General features: G+C 40.1%; 1 protein-coding gene and 1 long non-coding RNA gene across 4 annotated transcripts in view; one reads left to right on the top strand and one right to left on the bottom strand.

Annotated features, from left to right (window-relative positions):
* LOC141160872 (uncharacterized) overlaps positions 1–17,337 on the bottom strand; it is a 50,840-nt gene extending 33,503 nt beyond the window's left edge. Inside the window, exon 1 of the long non-coding RNA XR_012250554.1 lies at positions 17,250–17,337. This is a non-coding gene — a long non-coding RNA (uncharacterized lncRNA). The remainder of the gene's footprint in view (positions 1–17,249) is intronic.
* A 74-nt stretch (positions 17,338–17,411) lies between these two features.
* The window catches only part of DCAF17 (DDB1 and CUL4 associated factor 17), a 63,358-nt gene continuing 59,253 nt past the window's right edge, over positions 17,412–21,516 (top strand). For all 3 annotated transcript variants that reach the window (XM_073646964.1, XM_073646965.1, XM_073646963.1), the window contains exons 1-2: positions 17,412–17,509; positions 20,861–21,054. In XM_073646964.1, the coding sequence (XP_073503065.1) occupies positions 17,488–17,509; positions 20,861–21,054 (216 nt within the window). In that variant the 5' untranslated portion in view covers positions 17,412–17,487. The remainder of the gene's footprint in view (positions 17,510–20,860; positions 21,055–21,516) is intronic.

Genomic DNA, 21,516 nt, shown 5'->3' with positions numbered 1-21,516 from the left:
TTATATGCAATCGAAAGCTGTTGGCCGAACAAGCTGCTGCTTCCCAACTCTTCCATGCATAGGAGCACTTGGACAAGTCCTCCGAGGCTCCTGGAGAACAAGAGGATTGGCAGTTCAAAATTGGACATCCCAAATCCTTCTCTCCACCATCATGGGTCGGTGGAGAGTTGAGAGGCCTCCATACACATTAGACTGTCGGCTGATCCCGTCAATATCGAAAGGTTCAGCCGACATTCATCTAGAGTGTATGGGAGCCTTTAGTCTCTAGACCAGGGTTTCCCAAACTCCAGTCCTCACGGCCCCCCACAGGTCATGTTTTCAGGATTTCCATAGTGCTGCACAGCTAAGAGAATTACTGATGCCTTGATGATACTTCCATCACCTGGCCAATGCTAAGAAAATCCGGAAAACATGAGCTGATGGGGTCCGTGAGGACTGGAGTTTGGGAAACACTGCTCTAGACCATGAGCTGATAACCTACCCATAGTGTAGGGCAGCATTCCCCAACTCCAGTCCTCAAGAGCCACCAAGAGATCCTGTTTTCAGGAGTTCTTTAGTATTGCCCAGATGATAACTCCATCACCTGTGAAGTACTAAGGAAATCCAGAAAACATGATCTGATGGTGGCTGTTCAGGACAGGAGTTGGGGGAACACTGGCCTAAAGACGGTGTGGTGTGCCGATTTGAAAAGATATATATATACAATTTTAAAGGGCACCTATTAGATAAGAGAAAAAAAAAGTTATAGTAGATTAAATTTTAAGACTTTAATCAAATACACGCCATTAACAAATAAAATGATTTCCCTCAGTATTACAGGGTCACAGGTTTTACTTTAACGCTACCAGAGTAAGTGCAAAATCTGGTGAGATTCTCTTCTCTAAGAGATACCAACTGTGATGAGGGAGGCGAGCTGGTAAATAGAACCTTGCGCTCAGCCTTGGCCTGTTTCTCCATTTTGTAAATTCGCTACTCCATGATATACGAATGGGGGGAATTGATTCAACTTTTTTGTCTTAAAAATTAACTAAAAGAGAATCATATAAATAATAAATGAATTCACCAATGCATCCCAAGTGGCACCGAATCTGCAAAACGAAAGCCAGGCAGAAATTTAACTTACCTCCATCCTGATGCCTACATTTTACTTAACACTGAATATTGTAATTTATTAGCCATGTAACAAGTTGTCTATGTGCATTCTGGAGATAAAGGAGGAGTGATACAGCTGCTTCTAAATAATCAGCAAGAGGAGGACATAGCAACTTGTAAAGGGTAGCCTACAAAAAAAAAAAAGAATCAGCTGACTGTAAAAGGTTACAGGTTACTTTGAATTTCTCACTATATACTGTACACAGATAGACCGTTACCACCTACAACATAGTATGGGAAAGGCAGTTACAGGATTCATCCCAGTTGCTGTTTATAGCCCCTCCTGCTGGTCAGTAATACACAGGAATCTATCTTGCATCTCTCATTAAATAAATATATTTAGCTAAGTCTCACTTCCCTATAAAGTGGTATTAAGTGGGTCAGAAGCAGGAAGTCTCACAAGACAGTCAAAATAGTGACAGTGGAGAGCCCTGACTTAGCCAACTCCAATCTTTGTTTTGTTAAAGGGAACCTGTTAGAAACCTCTACACCCCAAACCATATATATGTTTGTGTAGCAGTTGTAAGGCGGCGGTGTTCACACCGTGCAGTCACTGAGGCAGTGACCCAAACAAGTCCAACATAAACAGCTTTATTCAGCAACTCACGGGTAAACAGAAAAGTCCTCCAGTTTGTTAACATTAGTCCTTAAACAACGGTTGCCGTGGGCAACTGCCGCGCCGGGCCACTCAGAGCCTGACGGGTGCAGAGCCTTCCCAGGCGTGGGTTCAGCTGCTCACAGGCCCGCCGAGCTTTCCTGCTATGCTCCTACCAGGTTTCAACACTGAACAACACTAATCCTTAGTGCAGGGCTTTTAAAGGACCTGTGGCAAGAGCCACTGGAAAACCCGGGTTGGAGGGAGGAGGCCGCCCCACTGCCTTCCTGTAGCCTCCTCCAGAAACGAAGGCCCTGCCGGGTTTTACTAATCGGCCTTAGACAGGTAGTCTGACCAGGTCAATGCTCACCTTCATTCCTGCATTGCAGCCGCAGGTGAGTTTGTGACTGCAATGCACTCCAATGGATTTATTAGGTCTCTGTACACATTCTGGGGGATATATAACGTCCCTAGTATACGATCCCGGTCACTGCCTCACACCCTTTAAAGCAAGTCGATATTTTCATGATTTTAAAGTGATGCTCCAGCAGCGAGAAATTGTGATTTGAAGTTCTGCATACAGTTAGGTCCATATATATTTGGACAGAGACAACATTTTTCTAATTTTGGTTCTACACATTACCACAATGAATTTTAAACAAAACAATTCAGATGCAGTTGAAGTTCAGACGTTCAGCTTTCATTTGAGGGTATCCACATTAAAATTGGATGAAGGGTTTAGGAGTTTCAGCTCCTTAACATGTGCCACCCTGTTTTTTAAATGGACCAAAAGTAATTGGACAGTTGACTCCAAGGCTATTTCATGGACAGGTGTTGGCAATCCCTTCGTTGTGTTTGGAAGTGTATTGGGGCGTGATGATGCACTTACAGCTCATCAGCTTCCACTGTATTCCCTGTCGAGTGCCACTCTCCTCCACATATGGAGTATTGGCATACTCAGATGAAATTGCACAACAAATTGTATGGTCCATTTTTTCTTGCTATCCTTGTGAAAATAAAAAAATTGGGGCTAAAATAATATTTTTGTGGGAAAAATTAGATTTTTTTAATTTTCATGGCTCAACATTATAAAATTCTGTGAAGCCCCTGAGAGTTTAAGGTGCTCACCACACATCTAGATAGATTTCTTGAGGGGTGTAATTTCCAAAATGGTGTCACTTGTGGGGGGTTTCCACTGTTTAGGCACATCAGAGGCTCTCCAAACGCGACATGGTGTCCGGTATCGTTTACAGACAATTTTGCATCCTAAAAGTCAAATGGTGCTCCTTACCTTTACCTTACAGTAGTTTTCCACGACATATGGGGTATCGGCTTACTCAGGAGAAATTGCACAACAAATTTTGTGGTGCATTTTATCCTGTTACCCTTGTGAGAATGCAGAATTTGGGGCTAAAGTACAGTTTTTGTGGGAGAAGTAAAACTTTCATTTTTTCCTTCCACATTGCTTTAGTTCCTGTGAAGCACCTGAAGGGTTAATAAACTTCTTGGATGTGGTTTTGAGCAATTTGAGGGGTTCAGTTTTTTAGAATGGTGTCACTTTTGGGTATTTCCTGTCATATAGGACCCTCAAAGTAATTTTAAATGTGATGTGGTCCTTAAAAAATTGGTTTTGCAAATGTTCTTAGAAAAATGAGAAATTGCTGGTCAAGTTTTAACCCTTCTAACTTCCTAATAAAAAAAAAATATGTTTCAAAAATTGTGGTGATGTAAGGTAGATATGAGGAAAATTATATTTTTTAACTATTTTGTGTGACATAACTCTCTGGTTTAAGGGCATAAAAATTAAAAGTTTGAAAATTGCGAAATTTTCTCAATTTTCACCAAATTTCCAATTTTTTTGGAAATAAAACACAAGTCATATCGAACAAGTTTTACCACTATCATGAAGTACAATATGTCACAAAAAAAACAATCTCATAAATTGAGACACTGGGCAGAATTGTAAAAATTGGCCTGGTCACGAAGGCGAAAACAGGTTCTGGTGTAAGGGTCCGTGCCCACGATGCGTTTTTCAAGCGTTTTTGCTGCGGAATTTTTGGAGCGTAAACACTTGTAAAACGCTTGGTAATCCTTCTCCCATGGTCTCCAATGTAAATCCGCAAATTTAATGCCCATGCTGCGGAATTTTTTACACAGCATTTTTGATGTGCAGAAAATTCCGCAGCATGACCATTATTTGTGCGTTTACGCATGCGGAATTGCCTTCTCAATGCATTAGAAAATGCAAGGCAATTCCGCATGTGCAAAACGCTTCATAAATGCGCGAAAAACGCGTGTTAAATTCCGCACGCGTTTTTCCAGGCAAGGCCACGCAGAAATGAAGCGGAAATTTTCCGCTTCATTTCTGCATCGTGGGCACATAGCCTAAGAGGGTTAAGGAGAGTGGTTCTTTGACTACTGCTTGGTGTTTTGGCTGTGTGCATAGTCCCATGTTCTAATATTTTTGTTTACCTTCCGTGTTTTCCCTCTGTTTTCTGTGAGTGCATATTTTGTATGTTTAGTACTTTCATTTATCCATGTACGTCCTTCCTTGTTTGTCTGGTTTGTGTATTTACATACATTATTCCTCTCCACTTCCCTGGGTGTTGGAGGGGACAGATAAGGGCTGATTCAAGAGAACAGCAAGTTATGTGGCCCCAGCATCTTCACCTTCAGAAGTAACCTGGGGAACAGGGATAGCTAGGGAGCACCTAGTGCTAGGGACAGGGTAGGATCCACTGGTTATCAGACAAAAGTATTGTGACACTAACTCAATATTTGCACATCTATAACACCTAAAAATTTGTCATTTCTATTCTACATTCTATTTCAGTACATGTCACACAGACGGCACAGGGATGTCACACTTTATGCCGTCTGCGTGCACGTGTGCGGGTGTATTGCAGTCCATGGAGCCGGAAAAATAGGAAAATGTCTACATGTGGGTCACATGGAAATCACATGGATTGAAATCACGGACATGTGTGCAGCCCCATAGCTTATAATGGGTGCTTGTGTGTGCGTGTCTACAGTACGTGTGAAAATGGATGCCACACGTACCGGAAACTGGGACTTGTGAAGCGGGCCTTAAATGTAGAGAATGCAAGCGAACCCTCCTTGGGTAGGAAATGGCCATCTCTGATAGACTGCAGAGGTGACCGGTAACCTAGGAAACAAGTCATACACAATACCCTTCCATTCTTGAGATTTTTAATAAGAGGTAGATGGCAAATTTGATTATATTCACAAGCAATTTCCAATTTTACTCATTTATCAAGATGACACACGCGATTTAATGTTATTGGCAATTAGTGTATATATTGTATGTGTTATCATTTTTATGGTAAAGCTAACAATGAAAAATGATGTGATAATTATGGAATTAAGCAGCAAATGAAGCAAATGCACTTTTCCTGGCTTATGTCTAAACCTCAGCTCTTTGATATGAAGAAAAAAAAATATATATATATATATATATATATATATATATTATTTGCAGTAAATATATTCAGTCTTTCAGTCATTTCATCGGTTTTATTTAGTGCCATCTGCAGCAGACACACAGCAGTCATGAATATGTCCCTCAAGTAAAGGATAAGTCATGAAATGTCCTTGAGAGACATGGACAAAACAATGGGCAGCAGCTACTTCTGGATTCCATTTGCATCCTTTGTCTCTAGTAGAAATGTATTAACCATTATTTATCTTGACCAAAAAGTAGACATTATTCACTGCTAGCTCAGCTCTCCACACTAATTCCCGGAGGCTTCTCGCTCTCCCTCACATATTACAAGTGTGCAGCAGTTTCTATTGGCAATAAAAGTGGTCTATGTTTTCCCATAGAAGTACATAGGTAAATATATTATTTTAACAACACGGGGACATGGAGATACAAGCTTCTTTGTAGTTGTTTCAATTATGCTTCAATTATGCTGAAAAAGCAAAAAAAAAACAACACATATTCTGTTTATACTTATATACTGTGTGAATGACAACTAATAAGTCACATAAATTCACAAGTAATATATGGACAATTAAATGAATTTTCCCATTGTTTGACTGTTTCCATAACTACTATAGACTTAAAGTAAATAGGATTAAGCTAGAAAAATATAGAGAGTCCTCAGTGCTTGATACATTTTAATGACTATCGACCAAAATATAACTGTGGAGTCGTGAGTGAGCCGAGGCCCCTTTAAATAACTGATCGGCAAAGTGTAGATAGACACACAAAATTGCAATTTTTTATAAAGCCTTGACCAAATTTTGCACTTGAAAACGAGATTATTTTTTTTATATTTGTATTCCCATTGTCATATGTTTTAATTTTTTATTATTATTATTTGCAGATTTACATAATTTTTATTCATTTATTATTTCGGGAGAAAAACTGGAAAAAAATTCCACCACTGTTTTCATTTCTGTAAATTGTCATAAATTGTATGTAACATTGTACAGGATGGTACAGTTGTGTAGCTATCAAAGAGATGTATTTTATTACACGTCTTGGGATTTATATTTAATGTTACTTACAGCATTTATGTTTTTTTACTGATTTTTTTTAGCAATACTTTTCTTACTTTTTTTTTTATCTAAAAGTGCGATTTTGTTTGTTTTACTACACTATAATGACATAGTATATCTAGTAAGCATGCTCCTTCTGTTACAAGGCAATATCTTCTTATTTCTTCTCTATTGATAAATATTGAAATACTATTGACAAAGGAAAAAAGTGAAATAAAATGTAACATATTTATATCCATTTTTTAGGTCCAATTGATCTGTATAATTATTTTGGAAAAAAATATTTATAGAATGTTAATTTTTTGTGTATGCCATTTTGAGTTTTGTTTGACATTTGGAGTTCTTTAGAGGGGTTCTCCGGTGAAAACAAATTATCACCTACTCACAGGATAGGGGATAACTTGTTGGTCGGTGGGGTATGACTGCTGGCAGAACAGGGATCTTTTATGGCAGTCAGAATGGAGCTGCAGTGCACATGCTTGACCGCCGCTCCATTCATTCTCAATGGGTCTGTTGAGTGCTGCGATCGGCTTTTTCCGGCAGCCCCATAGAGAATGAATGGAGTGGCAATTAGGTGTCCAACCTGCTGCTCCATTTTGCAAAGGGGATAAAAGTGCCCCATTAGGGGACAAAAATTCCCCAATCTGCTGACTAGTGCGGATACCAGCAGTTGGACCCCACCAAAAAATAAGTAGGCGATAACGGGCAGCAGGGTGGCTCAGTGGTTTCGCACTGTTGCTTTGCCGCGCTGGGGTTCTGGGTTCAAGTCCTACCAAGGACAACATCTGCAAGGAGTTTGAATGTTCTCCCTGTGTTGGCTTGGGTGTTCTCTGGTGCCCCCCCTCACTCCAAAAACATACTGATACAGAATCTAGATTGTGAGCCCCAATGGGGACAGTGATGATAATGTCTGTAGAGCGCTGTGGAATTAATGGTGCTATATAAGTGAGTAAAATAAATAACTTGTTTTTATCGGAAAACCCCTTAAATATATATGTTATATGTTTGCAGTGCATATCTGCTCTCCTTGTCCACATATGATTCACTGATGTCAATAGAATTGTAATGTAAGAATGATAATGCGCCCTCTAGAGACAATCTTTACATGCATGCACTAAAACCATAAAGTATATTCTAAAATATCTACCAAACAGTAAATAACTTGGTAAAAATAGATTATGGATAGATGATAAGTATGTGATTGTTGGGGGTCTGACACCTGGCAACCCCATTGGTGAGCTAAAACCTGCTCTTGTTGTGGCCGGATGTAAGAGATGTATGGAGCGAAAAAAACACAGCTCTGTACATTGTATAATGGTCGCTGATAAATCCTCCTGTTTATCTCCCACCAATATGTTTTCCCCAGGCAATCCCTTTAAGGACTATATGCATATTGCAGGCTGCTAATGGAAACAGCCGGCTCAATGTCAGCTCAGTGGAGTTAATATATCGTAGTAGGACAGCTTGCTTGTTCCTATATCAAATCATTGCGATTGCTCGAGCTCTGGGGGTGAGGTTAGTATTTAAGGGCAAATGTTTTCACCAAAATCCCCTGACAACTATCCTCAATGGATTTGCAAATATATACTGTTTAGGTGAACATCAATTTCCTTATGACTTCCCTACAAGCTGACAGCATTGTGGGACAGCTTGTACTCTGCTGACAGCATTGTGCGACAGCTTGTACTCTGCTGACAGCATTGTGCGACAGCTTGTACTCTGCTGACAGCATTGTGCGACAGCTTGTACTCTGCTGACAGCATTGTGGGACAGCTTGTACTCTGCTGACAGCATTGTGGGACAGCTTGTACTCTGCTGACAGCATTGTGCGACAGCTTGTACTCTGCTGACAGCATTGTGCGACAGCTTGTACTCTGCTGACAGCATTGTGCGACAGCTTGTACTCTGCTGACAGCATTGTGCGACAGCTTGTACTCTGCTGACAGCATTGTGCGACAGCTTGTACTCTGCTGACAGCATTGTGCGACAGCTTGTACTCTGCTGACAGCATTGTGCGACAGCTTGTACTCTGCTGACAGCATTGTGGGACAACTTGTACTCTGCTGACAGCATTGTGGGACAGCTTGTACTCTGCTGACAGCATTGTGCGACAGCTTGTACTCTGCTGACAGCATTGTGGGACAGCTTGTACTCTGCTGACAGCATTGTGGGACAGCTTGTACTCTGCTGACAGCATTGTGCGACAGCTTGTACTCTGCTGACAGCATTGTGGGACAGCTTGTACTCTGCTGACAGCATTGTGGGACAACTTGTACTCTGCTGACAGCATTGTGGGACAGCTTGTACTCTGCTGACAGCATTGTGCGACAGCTTGTACTCTGCTGACAGCATTGTGGGACAGCTTGTACTCTGCTGACAGCATTGTGGGACAGCTTGTACTCTGCTGACAGCATTGTGCGACAGCTTGTACTCTGCTGACAGCATTGTGGGACAGCTTGTACTCTGCTGACAGCATTGTGCGACAGCTTGTACTCTGCTGATAGTTTTACAGGGCATCGACACAGAGTGTAAAACTTGGACCTTTATATTCATATTTAAAGCCCAACACACAATAAACACAGCAGACATTGTATACATAGCAAAACATATTTGTCATTCGTTATCCACCATCTTGCTTTCCAGGTAATTGAACTATTATTATTATAATGCTTTGCTTATATAGCGCCATCATATTCCACAGCACTATGCAGACATTATTGTCACTGTCCCCATTGGGGCTCACAATCTAGATCCCCAATCAGTATGTCTTTGGAGTGTGGGAAGAAACCAGAGAACCTGGAGGAAACCCACACAAACACGGGGAAAACATACAAACTCCTTGCAGATTTTGTCCTTTGAACCCAGGACTGCAAAGTAACAGTGCTAACCACTGAGCCATCGTGCTTTCTAACCTTCATAGGCATATGAGGACTTCTTTTTTTTTTGCGGTGTGAGTTGTAGTTTTGAAAGACACCTTTCACTTTACCATACAATGTACAGGATAACTGATATGAAATTCCAAGTGCAGTGAAATAAAAAAATATATATAAAATTGTAATTACACCATTGTTTTTGGATTTTGTTTTATGTAATTAATTGCATGGTAAAATGAACCTGACAATATGATTTTCCAGGTCAGAACGATTATGGCCATACCAAACCTGCCCAGTTTTTTCTGTTATTTTAGTGGTGAAATAAAAATCTGAAATTTATAAAAAAATAAATAAATAATAATTTGTTTGTGCTCCCATTTTCTTTCATTTAATTGTTTCTTCCGTCAATGAAGCTGTACGAGGGCTGATTTTGTTGCGTTCCAAGCTGTAGTCTTCATTGATACCATATTTGTGTACATACAACATATAGATAACTTTTTGTTGAATTTTTGGGTTGAACATTGATGATTGAAAAAAATAAAAATCTGGTGTTTTTTATTTTTTTTAGTGTTTAACATATGTTTTAAATAATGTTATACTTTGATAGATCTGACTTTTATGGACGTGGTCATACCAATTATGTTTAATATTATTATTTCTTTATTTTTAAAACTGGAAAAAATAAATGACTTAAACTTTTATATTTTTTCATTTTATTTTTTTAATTCTTTTTTTTTTACTTCATTTCATTTTATCATCCCTAGGGCACTTTAACCTGTGATCTTTTAAAAAATGTTCCCTACTAAAATACAATAAATTCTTTACAAAATTTGGTTTCTTCATAATTGTATTCACCTGGAGAATCATGTTACCAGGTCCTTTTAACCGCACAATGAACACCGTAATAAAAAAGAACAAAACTGAAAAAAAAATTTGCGAGATTGCATTTTTTCTACAATTTCATAGAACTAGGATTTTTTTCCTGTTCTCCAGCACATTGTATGGTAAAGTCAATGGTGTCATTCAAACTACAACTCGTTCCGCAAAAAAATAAAAAAAAAACAAGCCCTTTTGCTACGGCTACGTGGACAGAAAAGTAAAAGAAGTTATGGCTCTCGGAAGAAGGGGAGGTAAAAACAAAAGAGGAAAAATGGAAAATTGTCATTTTGGAAAGGGGTTACACAAAGTCTTCCAGATGCCTCGGCGCTGCTGGCTGCATAACCTGCTGGGCCCAATATGTCTCTTATACAGGACCACCATCTTTATCAGAATATTTCTGTTACTATGGAAAGCCATTCTATTCTTGTATTTAATGCCTGTTGTCTCTATAGCAACAGCATAGGCCTCAGCGCTGTACAAAGGGGATTATGATAGTTGCAGTACATCAGGCAATTGCATGTCAGACAATTACCTAATATATTTCTACTACAAAAGCTGTATTTTTAAAAGAATGATATGTATATATATATATAGCGAAAATATATATTCTTGTACCGTGTTAGCCAGTAGATAGAAAAATATTTAGATTTGAGAGTCCTCAGTGGTTGATACCTTTTAATGGCTAACTGAAAAGATGGTAACAAATTGCAAGCTTTCGAGACTACTCAGGTCTCTTCATCAAGCTAGTATAACACAAAATCTGAAGAGTCACATATTTATACACAATAAGACACACAAGAGAGAAAAAAAAATGCAATAGGTAAGACAGGTGATGAAAAGCAGAGTTATTATGGAAGAGATAAACAGTTCTGGCTATAAATATTTTAGCAGTTAATAGATAAGGAGTGTGAAGGTTTTATTGTCCTGTGTCCAGTGTTGTGATGACCTCACAGGTCTGAGAGTCTGAGGAACACATTCCTTAGTTGATGTAGAATGACATAAATCCATGCGACACATTCATTCCTGCTCTGAAAGTGTTAAAGGTCATCATCAGTTTATATTCTGAGATTCTTCTTTCTCTTTGAGATTTGAAGTTACCTTTTAATACCAGTAATTTCATATCTTTTATGCTGTGATCAGGGGAACAAAAATGCCTGGCTACAGGCAGATCTATTCTTTTTTCTTTTATTGTGTGGCGATGATGATTCATCCTTGTTCTAAGTTTTTGCCCTGTCTCCCCTACATAAAGACCCCCAGCTGGACATTTGGTACATATAATTAAGTACACTACAGTAGATGTGATACAGCTGAACGTACCTGGGATCTTATAGTCCTGATGTGAATTGGGGATCTTTATCTTGTCTGTGGTCGTTATACATGGACATGTTTTACATTTTTTCTAGTTGCAAGGAAAGGTTCCTGTAGCTGGTGGAGATGACAGGGAGCTTCTGACAATGATGCTTCTTAGATTTGGGGGCTGCCTGAAACACAGAAGTGGGGGGTCTGGAAATATGGATTGTAATCGGGCATCTTTTTGTAGTAAGGGTTGTAGTTTCCGTGCAGCTCTTCTTAGCGCCTCCAGATTTGGATTGTAGATGACTACTAGAGGCACCCGGTTGCTTTCTTGTTTAGTTTTGTAATGTAGGAGATGATTCCTCGATATTCTGGTGGCTCTTGTAATCTGGTTCTCAATTGTTCTCGGATGGTAGCCCTGTTTCAAAAAGGTCTTTCTGAGGCCATCAAGGTGTTTGTCTCTATCCATCTGGTTGGAACATATCCGATTGTATCTGATGGCTTGGCTGTAAACAATAGTTTTTTATGTGTTTTGGATGGAAACTGTCCCATTTAAGGTATGTAGGACGGTCGATTGGTTTCCGGTACAAGGATGTCTCTATTTCATTGTTCTGTAGCTTGATGATGGTGTCCAAAAAGTTAATTTCAGTACAGGAGTAGTTGAGTGTTAGGTTGATGATGGGATGAGATTGATTAAAGTGTTCATGAAACGTCTTCAGCTGTTGCTCAGACCCCGTCCAGATGATTAAAATATCGTCAATGAAACGATAGTAGGCCAGAGGCCTGATGGGACATGAAGACAAAAAGTCACTTTCAAGCTTGGCCATGAAAAGATTTGCGTACTGTGGAGCCATTTTACTTCCCATCGCTGTACCAGTTTCCTGTAGATATATGTTATCAAATTCAAAGTATTTGTGGGTGAGGATGAATTCTGTAAGTTTGACCACAGAATCAGCAACAATTCCTGTATTTTCTATGAAGATTTTGCAGGCATTTAATCCATCCTTGTGTGGGATGTTAGAATACAAAGATTCCACATCCATGGTGGCCAGGATGGTTCCTTCTGGTAGAGGACCTACTGCTGCTAGTTTATTCAGTAGGTCTGTCGTGTCCTGAATGTAGCTGGGTGTACTCTTTACCAGGGGTTTAAGAACACACTCTACCCACCCAGAAACTTGCTCAGTAAGGGTGCCCACACATGAAATAATTGGTCTTCCTGGATTTCCAGATTTGTGGATTTTGGGGAGCATATAGAATGTCCCCATTCTTGGACTCTCTGGTATCAGGTCATCGGCTCTTATGGATTCATCGGGCAGACACGATACCAACTTGTTTAGTTCCTTGTAATAGTCCTGTGTAGGATCAGACTTCAGTTTTTTGTAGTAGCGCGTGTCCACCAGTTGTCTGTTTGCTTCCTTCATGTAGTCTGTGTTCATCATGACTATTGCACCACCCTTGTCAGCAGGTTTAATGATGATTTCTTTGTTGGTTTTCAAAGATTGTATGGCCTTTCTCCCCTGGGCACTGATGTTGGATGCTTGTCTCCTGTTTGTGTCTAAGATGGTGGATTTTATCACATATCTGAAGGAGTTTATATATGTATCCAAATGAGGGTTTCGTCCAGGTGGAGGTGTCAAATCTGACCTCTTCTTGGTTGTCAAAATCCCTTTTCCTTCAGTTAGAGTGGGTTCTGAATCTTCTGTAGCATTGAAGTATTGCCTCAGGCGCAGTCTCCTGAAATAATTTTCCATATCACTACAGAGTTCAGTTTTATCTAGGGCCTTAGTAGGACAAAATGAGAGTCCTCTAGAAAGCACGGTCAGCTCCGCTTTGTTTGGTGTATAATCTGAGAGATTAATGACACAGTTAGATGCTTCTGTGTCTGGAATGGAGTGGTTCTCCAAATTGTCAGGTTTTGGCTTTGTTTTGTAACTGTTTGTATAGCGTCCTGAGTTTAGGCGCAATCTGTGCAGCTTCTTTTCCTTGTTATGAATCAGAAGGGTCCGTAGTTTGTTATAGTATTGCTGTAATTTTTGCTCTGTGTTTTCTGTAAGTGTTTTCCTCCAAGTTTCAAATTGCCCTTGGACTTTACTCTTGATGCTGTAGAAGACATGCAAAAGGTGGTTCCTTAGTCTCTCAGAAGTCCTGTGACAAAGGTTTTGTGCATAATGAGTATTGTAGGTATGAAGAATTGGGTCTGTAATCCAGAGTCCTTTGGGAATTAAGATTCTCCTTTTTGCATTTAGATAAGAAAAAAATGTCGCTGTCCAATTGTGCACGTTTCTTCAGAAGTGGCTTAAGTTCCATGAAGATGCGGTACATTCTGGTATCCTCCATTTTGATATAGGGAAAATATATATTCTTGTACCGTGTTAGCCAGTAGATAGAAAAATATTTAGATTTGAGAGTCCTCAGTGGTTGATACCTTTTAATGGCTAACTGAAAAGATGGTAACAAATTGCAAGCTTTCGATACTACTCAGGTCTCTTCATCAGGCTAGTATAACACAAAATCTGAAGAGTCACATATTTATACACAATAAGACACACAAGAGAAAAAAAAATGCAATAGGTAAGACAGGTGATGAAAAGCAGAGTTATTATGGAAGAAATAAACAGTTCTGGCTATAAATATTTTAGCAGTTAATAGATAAGGAGTGTGAAGGTTTTATTGTCCTGTGTCCAGTGTTGTGATGACCTCACAGGTCTGAGAGTCTGAGGAGCACATTCCTTAGTTGATGTAGAATGACATAAATCCATGCAACACATTCATTCCTGCTCTGAAAGTGTTAAAGGTCATCATCAGTTTATATTTTGAGACTCTTCTTTCTCTTTGAGATTTGAAGTTACCTTTTAATACTAGTAATTTCATATCTTTTATGCTGTGATCAGGGGAACAAAAATGCCTGGCTACAGGCAGATCTATTCTTTTTTCTTTTATTGTGTGGCGATGATGATTCATCCTTGTTTTAAGCTTTTGCCCTGTCTCCCCTACATAAAGACCCCCAGCTGGACATTTGGTGCATATAATTAAGTACACTACATTAGATGTGATACAGCTGAACGTACCTGGGATCTTCTAGTCCTGATGTGAATTGGGGATCTTTATCTTGTCTGTGGTCGTTATACATGGACAGGTTTTACATTTTTTCTAGTTGCAAGGAAAGGTTCCTGTAGCTGGTGGAGATGACAGGGAGCTTCTGACAATGATGCTTCTTAGATTTGGGGGCTGCCTGAAACACAGAAGTGGGGGGTCTGGAAATATGGATTGTAATCGGGCATCTTTTTGTAGTAAGGGTTGTAGTTTCCGTGCAGCTCTTCTTAGCGCTTCCAGATTTGGATTGTAGGTGACTACTAGAGGCACCCGGTTGCTTTCTTGTTTAGTTTTGTAATGTAGGAGATCATTCCTTGATATTCTGGTGGCTCTTGTAATCTGGTTCTCAATTGTTCTCGGATGGTAGCCCTGTTTCAAAAAGGTCTTTCTGATGCCATCAAGGTGTTTGTCTCTATCCATCTGGTTGGAACATATCCGATTGTATCTGATGGCTTGGCTGTAAAAAATAGAGTTTTTTATGTGTTTTGGATGGAAACTGTCCCATTTAAGGTATGTAGGACGGTCGATTGGTTTCCAGTACAAGGATGTCTCTATTTCATTGTTCTGTAGCTTGATGATGGTGAATCATCATCGCCACACAATAAAAGAAAAAATAATAGATCTGCCTGTAGCCAAGCATTTTTGTTCCCCTGATCACAGCATAAAAGATATGAAATTACTAGTATTAAATGGTAACTTCAAATCTCAAAGAGAAAGAAGAGTCTCAGAATATAAACTGATGATGACCTTTAACACTTTCAGAGCAGGAATGAATGTGTTGCATGGATTTATGTCATTCTACATCAACTAAGGAATGTGTTCCTCAGGCTCTCAGACCTGTGAGGTCATCACAACACTGGACACAGGACAGCATGTCAATTAATTTTGCGGAAACGCGGCGTTTTCGCCGCCATTGACTTGCATTAGAACGCGCCAATTCCGCAAGACTGCATCTGTACTTCCGTAATTGGAGCGTTCTAATGTGCAGGTGTGGAGGAGAGGAGAGTCTCATCCACACCCAGGTACCATTAAAAAAGCTGTAAAACAAGAATAAAATAAAAAATAAATGTATTCTTACCTTCTGTCGGCCCGCGCACTGCTCCTTCTTGGTTCCCGGCACTTGCAGTGAGTTGTAGGACCTGCGCTGACGTCAGAGTCATGTGACGGGTCACGTGACGCTGACGTCGGCAGGTCTTTCAATTCAAAGTTGCCGGCGAGGGAGAATGGATTGAGCAGGACAGCGCGGGCCATCGGAGGTAAGTATATACACTCTCTCGGGTCACACTATATAAATCCATGTCGGCTGCATGGATTTATATAGTGTGACCTAGTTGTCAAGCACTTTCCAGGTGACGCTAAAATCGCCTGGAATGCGCTTGTCAATCCACATGCGGAAACGCATGTGGAAACGCATGTGAATCCGCATGTATTCCGCAGGAAAAACGCATGCACAATCTGCATGCGTTTTTTCTGCCAGGGAGATGCAGAAATGATGCAGAAATTTTCTGCTTCATTTCTGCATCGTGTGCACATACCCTTATTGTGTATAAATATGTGACTCTTCAGATTTTGTGTTAGGCTGAGTTCACACGATGCGTTTTTCATGCGTTTCCGCGCCGTTTTTGCAGTTGCGTAAACGCCGCGGAAACGCATGAAAAACGCATGGTAGAAGGGCAGCAATGTTCCCCAATTGAAATCCGCATGTGCTGTGCCCATGACGTGGATTTTTCCGCAGCGTAAACGCTGCGGTCAAAAATCCGCAGCATGTCAATTAATTTTGCGGAAACGCTGCTCTTTTGCCGCCATTGACTTGCATTAGACCGCATGGAATCCGCATCACTGTATATGTTGATGCGCTTTTCATGCGGTCTAATGTGCGGATGGTACCCGGGTGTGGATGAGAGGACTCTCATCCAGACCCAGGTACCATTAAAAAAAAAAGAATAAAATAAAAAATATATATATTCTCACCTCCTGACGGCCCGCGCAGCGCTCCTGCTTGATTCCCCGCACTTCGCGGTTGAATGAAGAAGGACCTTCGCTGACGTCAGAGTCATGTGACGGGTCACGTGACGCTGACGTCGGAAGGTCCTAAAGTCTTCACTGCCGGCAGCCGGGACCGAGCGAAGCAAGACACCGGGGGCCATCAGAGGGTAAAGTATATATTTATTTTTTATTTTTTGACATTCACACACTATATAAATCCATGCCGGTTGCATGGATTTATATAGTGTGAAGTTGACAAGCACTTTCCAAGTGATGCTAAAATCGCTTGGGAAGCGCTTGTCAACCCGCATGCGGAAATGAAAGTGAAGAACGCTTCACATCCGCATGTCCCTGGCACGAAACCGCATGTACAATCCGCATGCGTTTTTTCCTGCCAGAGAGATGCAGAAACGCTCAGGAAAAAATCCTGAGCATTTCTGCATCGTGTGCACATACCCTTATACTAGCCTGATGAAGAGACCTGAGTAGTCTTGAAAGCTTGCAATTTGTTACCATCTTTTCAGTTAGCCATTAAAAGGTATCAACCACTGAGGACTCTCAAATCTAAATCTATATATATATATATATATATCTTTATCATTCCTTCAAAGATTCAGTTTTTGTAGTATGAATATATTAGGCAATTGTCTGACATGCAATTTCAACTATCATTATATATATATATATATATATATATATATATATATATATATATATATATGACCATATTCCTATGTGTGTAAATACAGGGTACCAAGGTTCTTTCCCTTCCTCAGTGAGATTTTCCACACTTTTATTTCATATCCTAATTTACATTCACAAAACACTTCAGGCTGACAACCACAAAACGTCACCTCAGCCGTCTGAAGACTCAAGCGTCCTGTCCTCTGACAGCTCCTTATACTGCGGAAGTGTAATCTCCCCGCAGCTACAGCACGCCGCAGTGCATGCTGGACAGTGTAGTTTATTTTCTCTCTTGTTCTTCTGACAATACGGTAGAAAAGACTACAGATCCCAGAACCGACTAAACGCCAGGAAACCATGTAAAATAGCCTGTCGCTGCTTTCTGAGTGTTTTGCTGCGACCATTTAAATGGTGTGTGAGATGGCAAGAAGTGAGTAACCCTGCCTGTTAATACCGCCCTGTTATGTGCAGGTTCTGTGTATGAGTGCTTTGGTGGAAGGATACATGAGTGAGTGTGTGAGGTATTATTACTCCTCTCTAGTGCACATTATAGTACAGCAAGACGTAGACAAATGGAATTAACCCGCAAAATATTAATACTTAGGATCCCATTCATTATTGCATTTGCACCTGGTTTTTATTATTTTTATATATTTTTTTGTGTTTTCCTCTTTTTTTATTGTGCTTTGTTCATCTGTACATTTGAGCCACAAATCTGCTCCAGTCCCCCCTCAGGAGTGATTCCATGTGCTCCTGGAATTTTGGAAAATGTGTAACTTTGAGCCCCAAAAAAAGCTTCCCCCCCCCTTTTTTTTTTTTTTTTTTTTTTTTTTTTTTTTTTGTCTTTTGCGCCAAATTCTTCAAAATGGTTCATGAATTCTGTGCATAATAAAATATGCCCCTTATGTTTGTCTTTGATCCACCACGTTATATAAGATGTTTCAAAAATTCTGCAAAACAAATTAAACTCCCTGGCAGGGACTGAAGTACATTTGCTCAAATTTTTGCAACTTTGTAATAAGTCGGGTTTGAAGAATCCGTTGCTGACATCTGGAAAAACAGATTAGGTATAAAAATCAGAAAATTAAAGAAGAAAAGACAAGTTTTAAAAAGACGCAAATTGGTTGCAAATCAGAAAGTCACTAATTGAGAGAAAAAGGGGAAAATGCAGTAATCAAGATTTTTTTTTTTTTTTTTTTTTTTTAAAGTTTTCACAAAACTTATGAACCACTCGTGCCATTTTGAAGAATGTTGGTATTCCTTTTTTTTAACTTAAATGCACATGATGAATCGGGACTGAAATAATTATTAAATATAAACCATTCAGTTATGTATTTCCTTCCCACTTTTTTTTTAATCTAATTTTAGGCGTAAGTATCACTTTCCATCCTGGTGAATTTTATGTCACTGATTCATGAAGACTAGCATTTTGTACACCAGCCTTGATGAATTGTGCCCTATGCGTCGAATTCATTGTAAGGCCACGTACACACGTTCAGTATTTGGTCAGTATTTTACATCCGTATTTGTAAGCCAAAACCAGGAGTGGGTGATAAATACAGAAGTGGTGACGTGTTTCTATTATACTTTTTCCTCTGATTGTTCCACTCCTGGTTTTGGCTACAAATACTGATGTAAAATACTGAATGTGTGAATGTGGCCTAAGTGTTTTCCTCTTTCTGCATTAAAATTGTTGGTCACACCCCTTCTTGGCTTTTCAAAAAGTTGGCGGCGCAGCCTATGACTGTCGGAAAAATGTTAAGTTGCAAAATTTCTGCGCAGCTATGTTTTGACATTTCAGGCTGTTTTACGCCAGTAAAAAGGCAGCGAAAATTGTTTGATGAATCAAAACCTTTTTTTTTTTTTTCTTTTTTATTGCGCAATTGAAGACTACTGTGCTACAGAGAACTACAAAAAATAAATCATCTTTAGAAATTGAGCAAAAAGAAATCCAATATAAAAATAATTGACTTAAAGGGATTGTCCCCTGTTTAAGTTCTGGTCCCCAGCAGCAGTTTGTTATAGAAATAATCAAAAACAAACTGCTTTACTCCTCGCCCCCCGGGTTCAGCGCTGAGACTGTGCCTCTGATCCCAGTGTCCAATGTTGGTTGCAGTGCTGACGTCACTTAAACAGCGCGGCCACCTAATCAGCGAGCTCAGGGGCTCCAATTGGGGCAGCACAGCCGTTGAGCTCTCAGATTGGCTGTTGATGTGACCTCAGCGCCGCAGCCAATACTGGACACTGGGAGCAGAGGCAGAGTCTCAGTGCCAAGACTAATAAGGGAATAAAGCATAGTTTGTAATAAACAGCATCTGGGATCAAGATTTTCTGAAAGGGGCCAACCCCTTAAATAAAAACAAAAACCATCGTATAGGCCCCCATTAATCAAACAGTTTTGGACTAACTGTTTTCGACAGAATAATTTGTGTTAGCAACCTTCGACAACTTTTTGAAAACAGGATTTCATTTAACCGACCTTTTTCCAGCGCTTCTAGAGGTGATTGACTGCTCCCTCCCTATGTACACACATGAGGGAGATCTGTCAATCACCTGTAGCTGTGCGGGGAGAAGCCGGGGACTGCGCAGGACTAGTCTCCTCTCCGGCTCCAGAGCGTTTCAGAGAATAATAAAACTGGCTGCAATTGCTGCGGGCCGGGCCCCAGATTTGCGCTGGCTGCGGTTTGGGAACCATAAATTAGATGACCGGCTCCCTTTCAAGGTTGAAGTTCACTAGCTAAAATGCATCAAAATTGCACATGTCATGGGCCACATTTATTCGGGGCTTTAGATATTTTCGTTCACTTTTTTTTTTTTAGAAAGTTAATTTGTAAAATGCACCAAATTTACTAAACGTATGCAGCATTTTTTTTCTGTTAAACTTTAAACAAGTTGTAAATGAAAGGCCTCCTCTAGACGTTGCCTTGTTCTAGCCAAGTTTTTCACGTACCATAATCTATGGAGCTGTTCACTCTTCACTTGTCCGATTTTTTTTTTTTACGGATCGTGTGTCTAGAAGTATATGTTCTGTCTCCACATAAGGCGAATGGGGGTGTAACTGATAAGATGCTATGAGATTTTTTTTTCCCTACCTCTGTATCGAAGATGAGGAGCAAACAGGACCAGCACAGACTTCACGTCCATTGACTCAAATGTAGAACCACAGCGAGGTTACAATTCAAGACTTGGTTTATTTAAAACCGGATACAGAAATAATACTTGTTGGTACAATACTGTAACTTCCTTTGAAGCCGCTGACGTCGGTTGCTGCTGGTCAGAAATTGGTATCTTCACAAGCCCAGCACAAGTGGTATCTGTCTCACAGCAACTCTGGCTATAAAATAGCTGCCAAAAGCAAGTGACTGATTGAACTGCCGCGAGAAGCCATGCCCTGTTTGAACCAACTTAATTGGAACAGACAAGAGCGGGCGGTAGGAAAAATACTGACCAGCAGATGGCGGCGTAGCGAGATAATACATTTAGCAGGTAACAAACGCAGAATTTATTTTTCTAAGATATGCTGAACACTAATCATCTCTGGGGGAACAGCACAGTATAGTCATTCTCGTGTGGTACATTTTTTATATGTCAGTGCACCCCTCACCCCTTGCATTATGTTACATTTACGACTGGTTTGGGTAACGTCCACACATACAGCAGTGATGTGTCATTATGTAATCACTTGTCACATTCTTGATAACTTGATACTTTGTGTCTTAAGCTTTTTCTGTTGTGAAGAAGACCTGCTATCATGTAAACTACATTAATACTATTTACTTAGACTTATTGAGCACCGACTGCAGCCTAATTCCCAGCGCAGCGCCACAAAGGAGACGCAGAATGTTATTTACCAAGTCGGGGACAGTGGAAAATGTCTGTATCCTCATCAGAAGAAGGTCCTTGGGATCCTTCCCAAAAGCCACCTACAATAATCACAGGATTACCTTGAATATTTTAAGGAAAATTTTGTGTCAGGTAATGATTGCCTGTGTTGAGACTCGATTAACATTTTGTTTAGGGCAGTGTTTCCCAAACCCCATCCTCATGGACCCCCACAGGTCATGTTTTCAGGATCTCCTTAGTATTAAACAGGTGATTGAAGTATCATTAAGGCATCAGGAATTCTCTCACCTGTGCAATACGAAGGAGATACTGAAAACATGACATGTGGGGGGCCGTGAGGATGGGGTTTGGGAAACACTGGTTTAGGGTGTACTTTAGGGAATGATGATTTTACTTTGGGTCTGTGGTTAAAGGGAATCTCTCAGCAGGTTTTTGCTGTTTAACCTGAGCAGCATAATATAAGGCAAGAGAGCCTGATTCCAGGGATGTCGCTTACTGGGTTTTGTTTTGTAGTTTCAATACAATCAGTGTTTTATCAGAAGGAGATTATCACTGCAGGACTAGGTCTCATGTGCACAGCAGTCAGCCTAAACT

This window comes from Phyllobates terribilis, unplaced genomic scaffold (assembly GCF_046119375.1).
Source record: "Phyllobates terribilis strain yellow unplaced genomic scaffold, ASM4611937v1 Scaffold_9__5_contigs__length_417890890, whole genome shotgun sequence".
Classification (NCBI taxonomy): domain Eukaryota; kingdom Metazoa; phylum Chordata; class Amphibia; order Anura; family Dendrobatidae; genus Phyllobates; species Phyllobates terribilis.
This window is presented reverse-complemented; position numbering and strand designations above follow the sequence as displayed.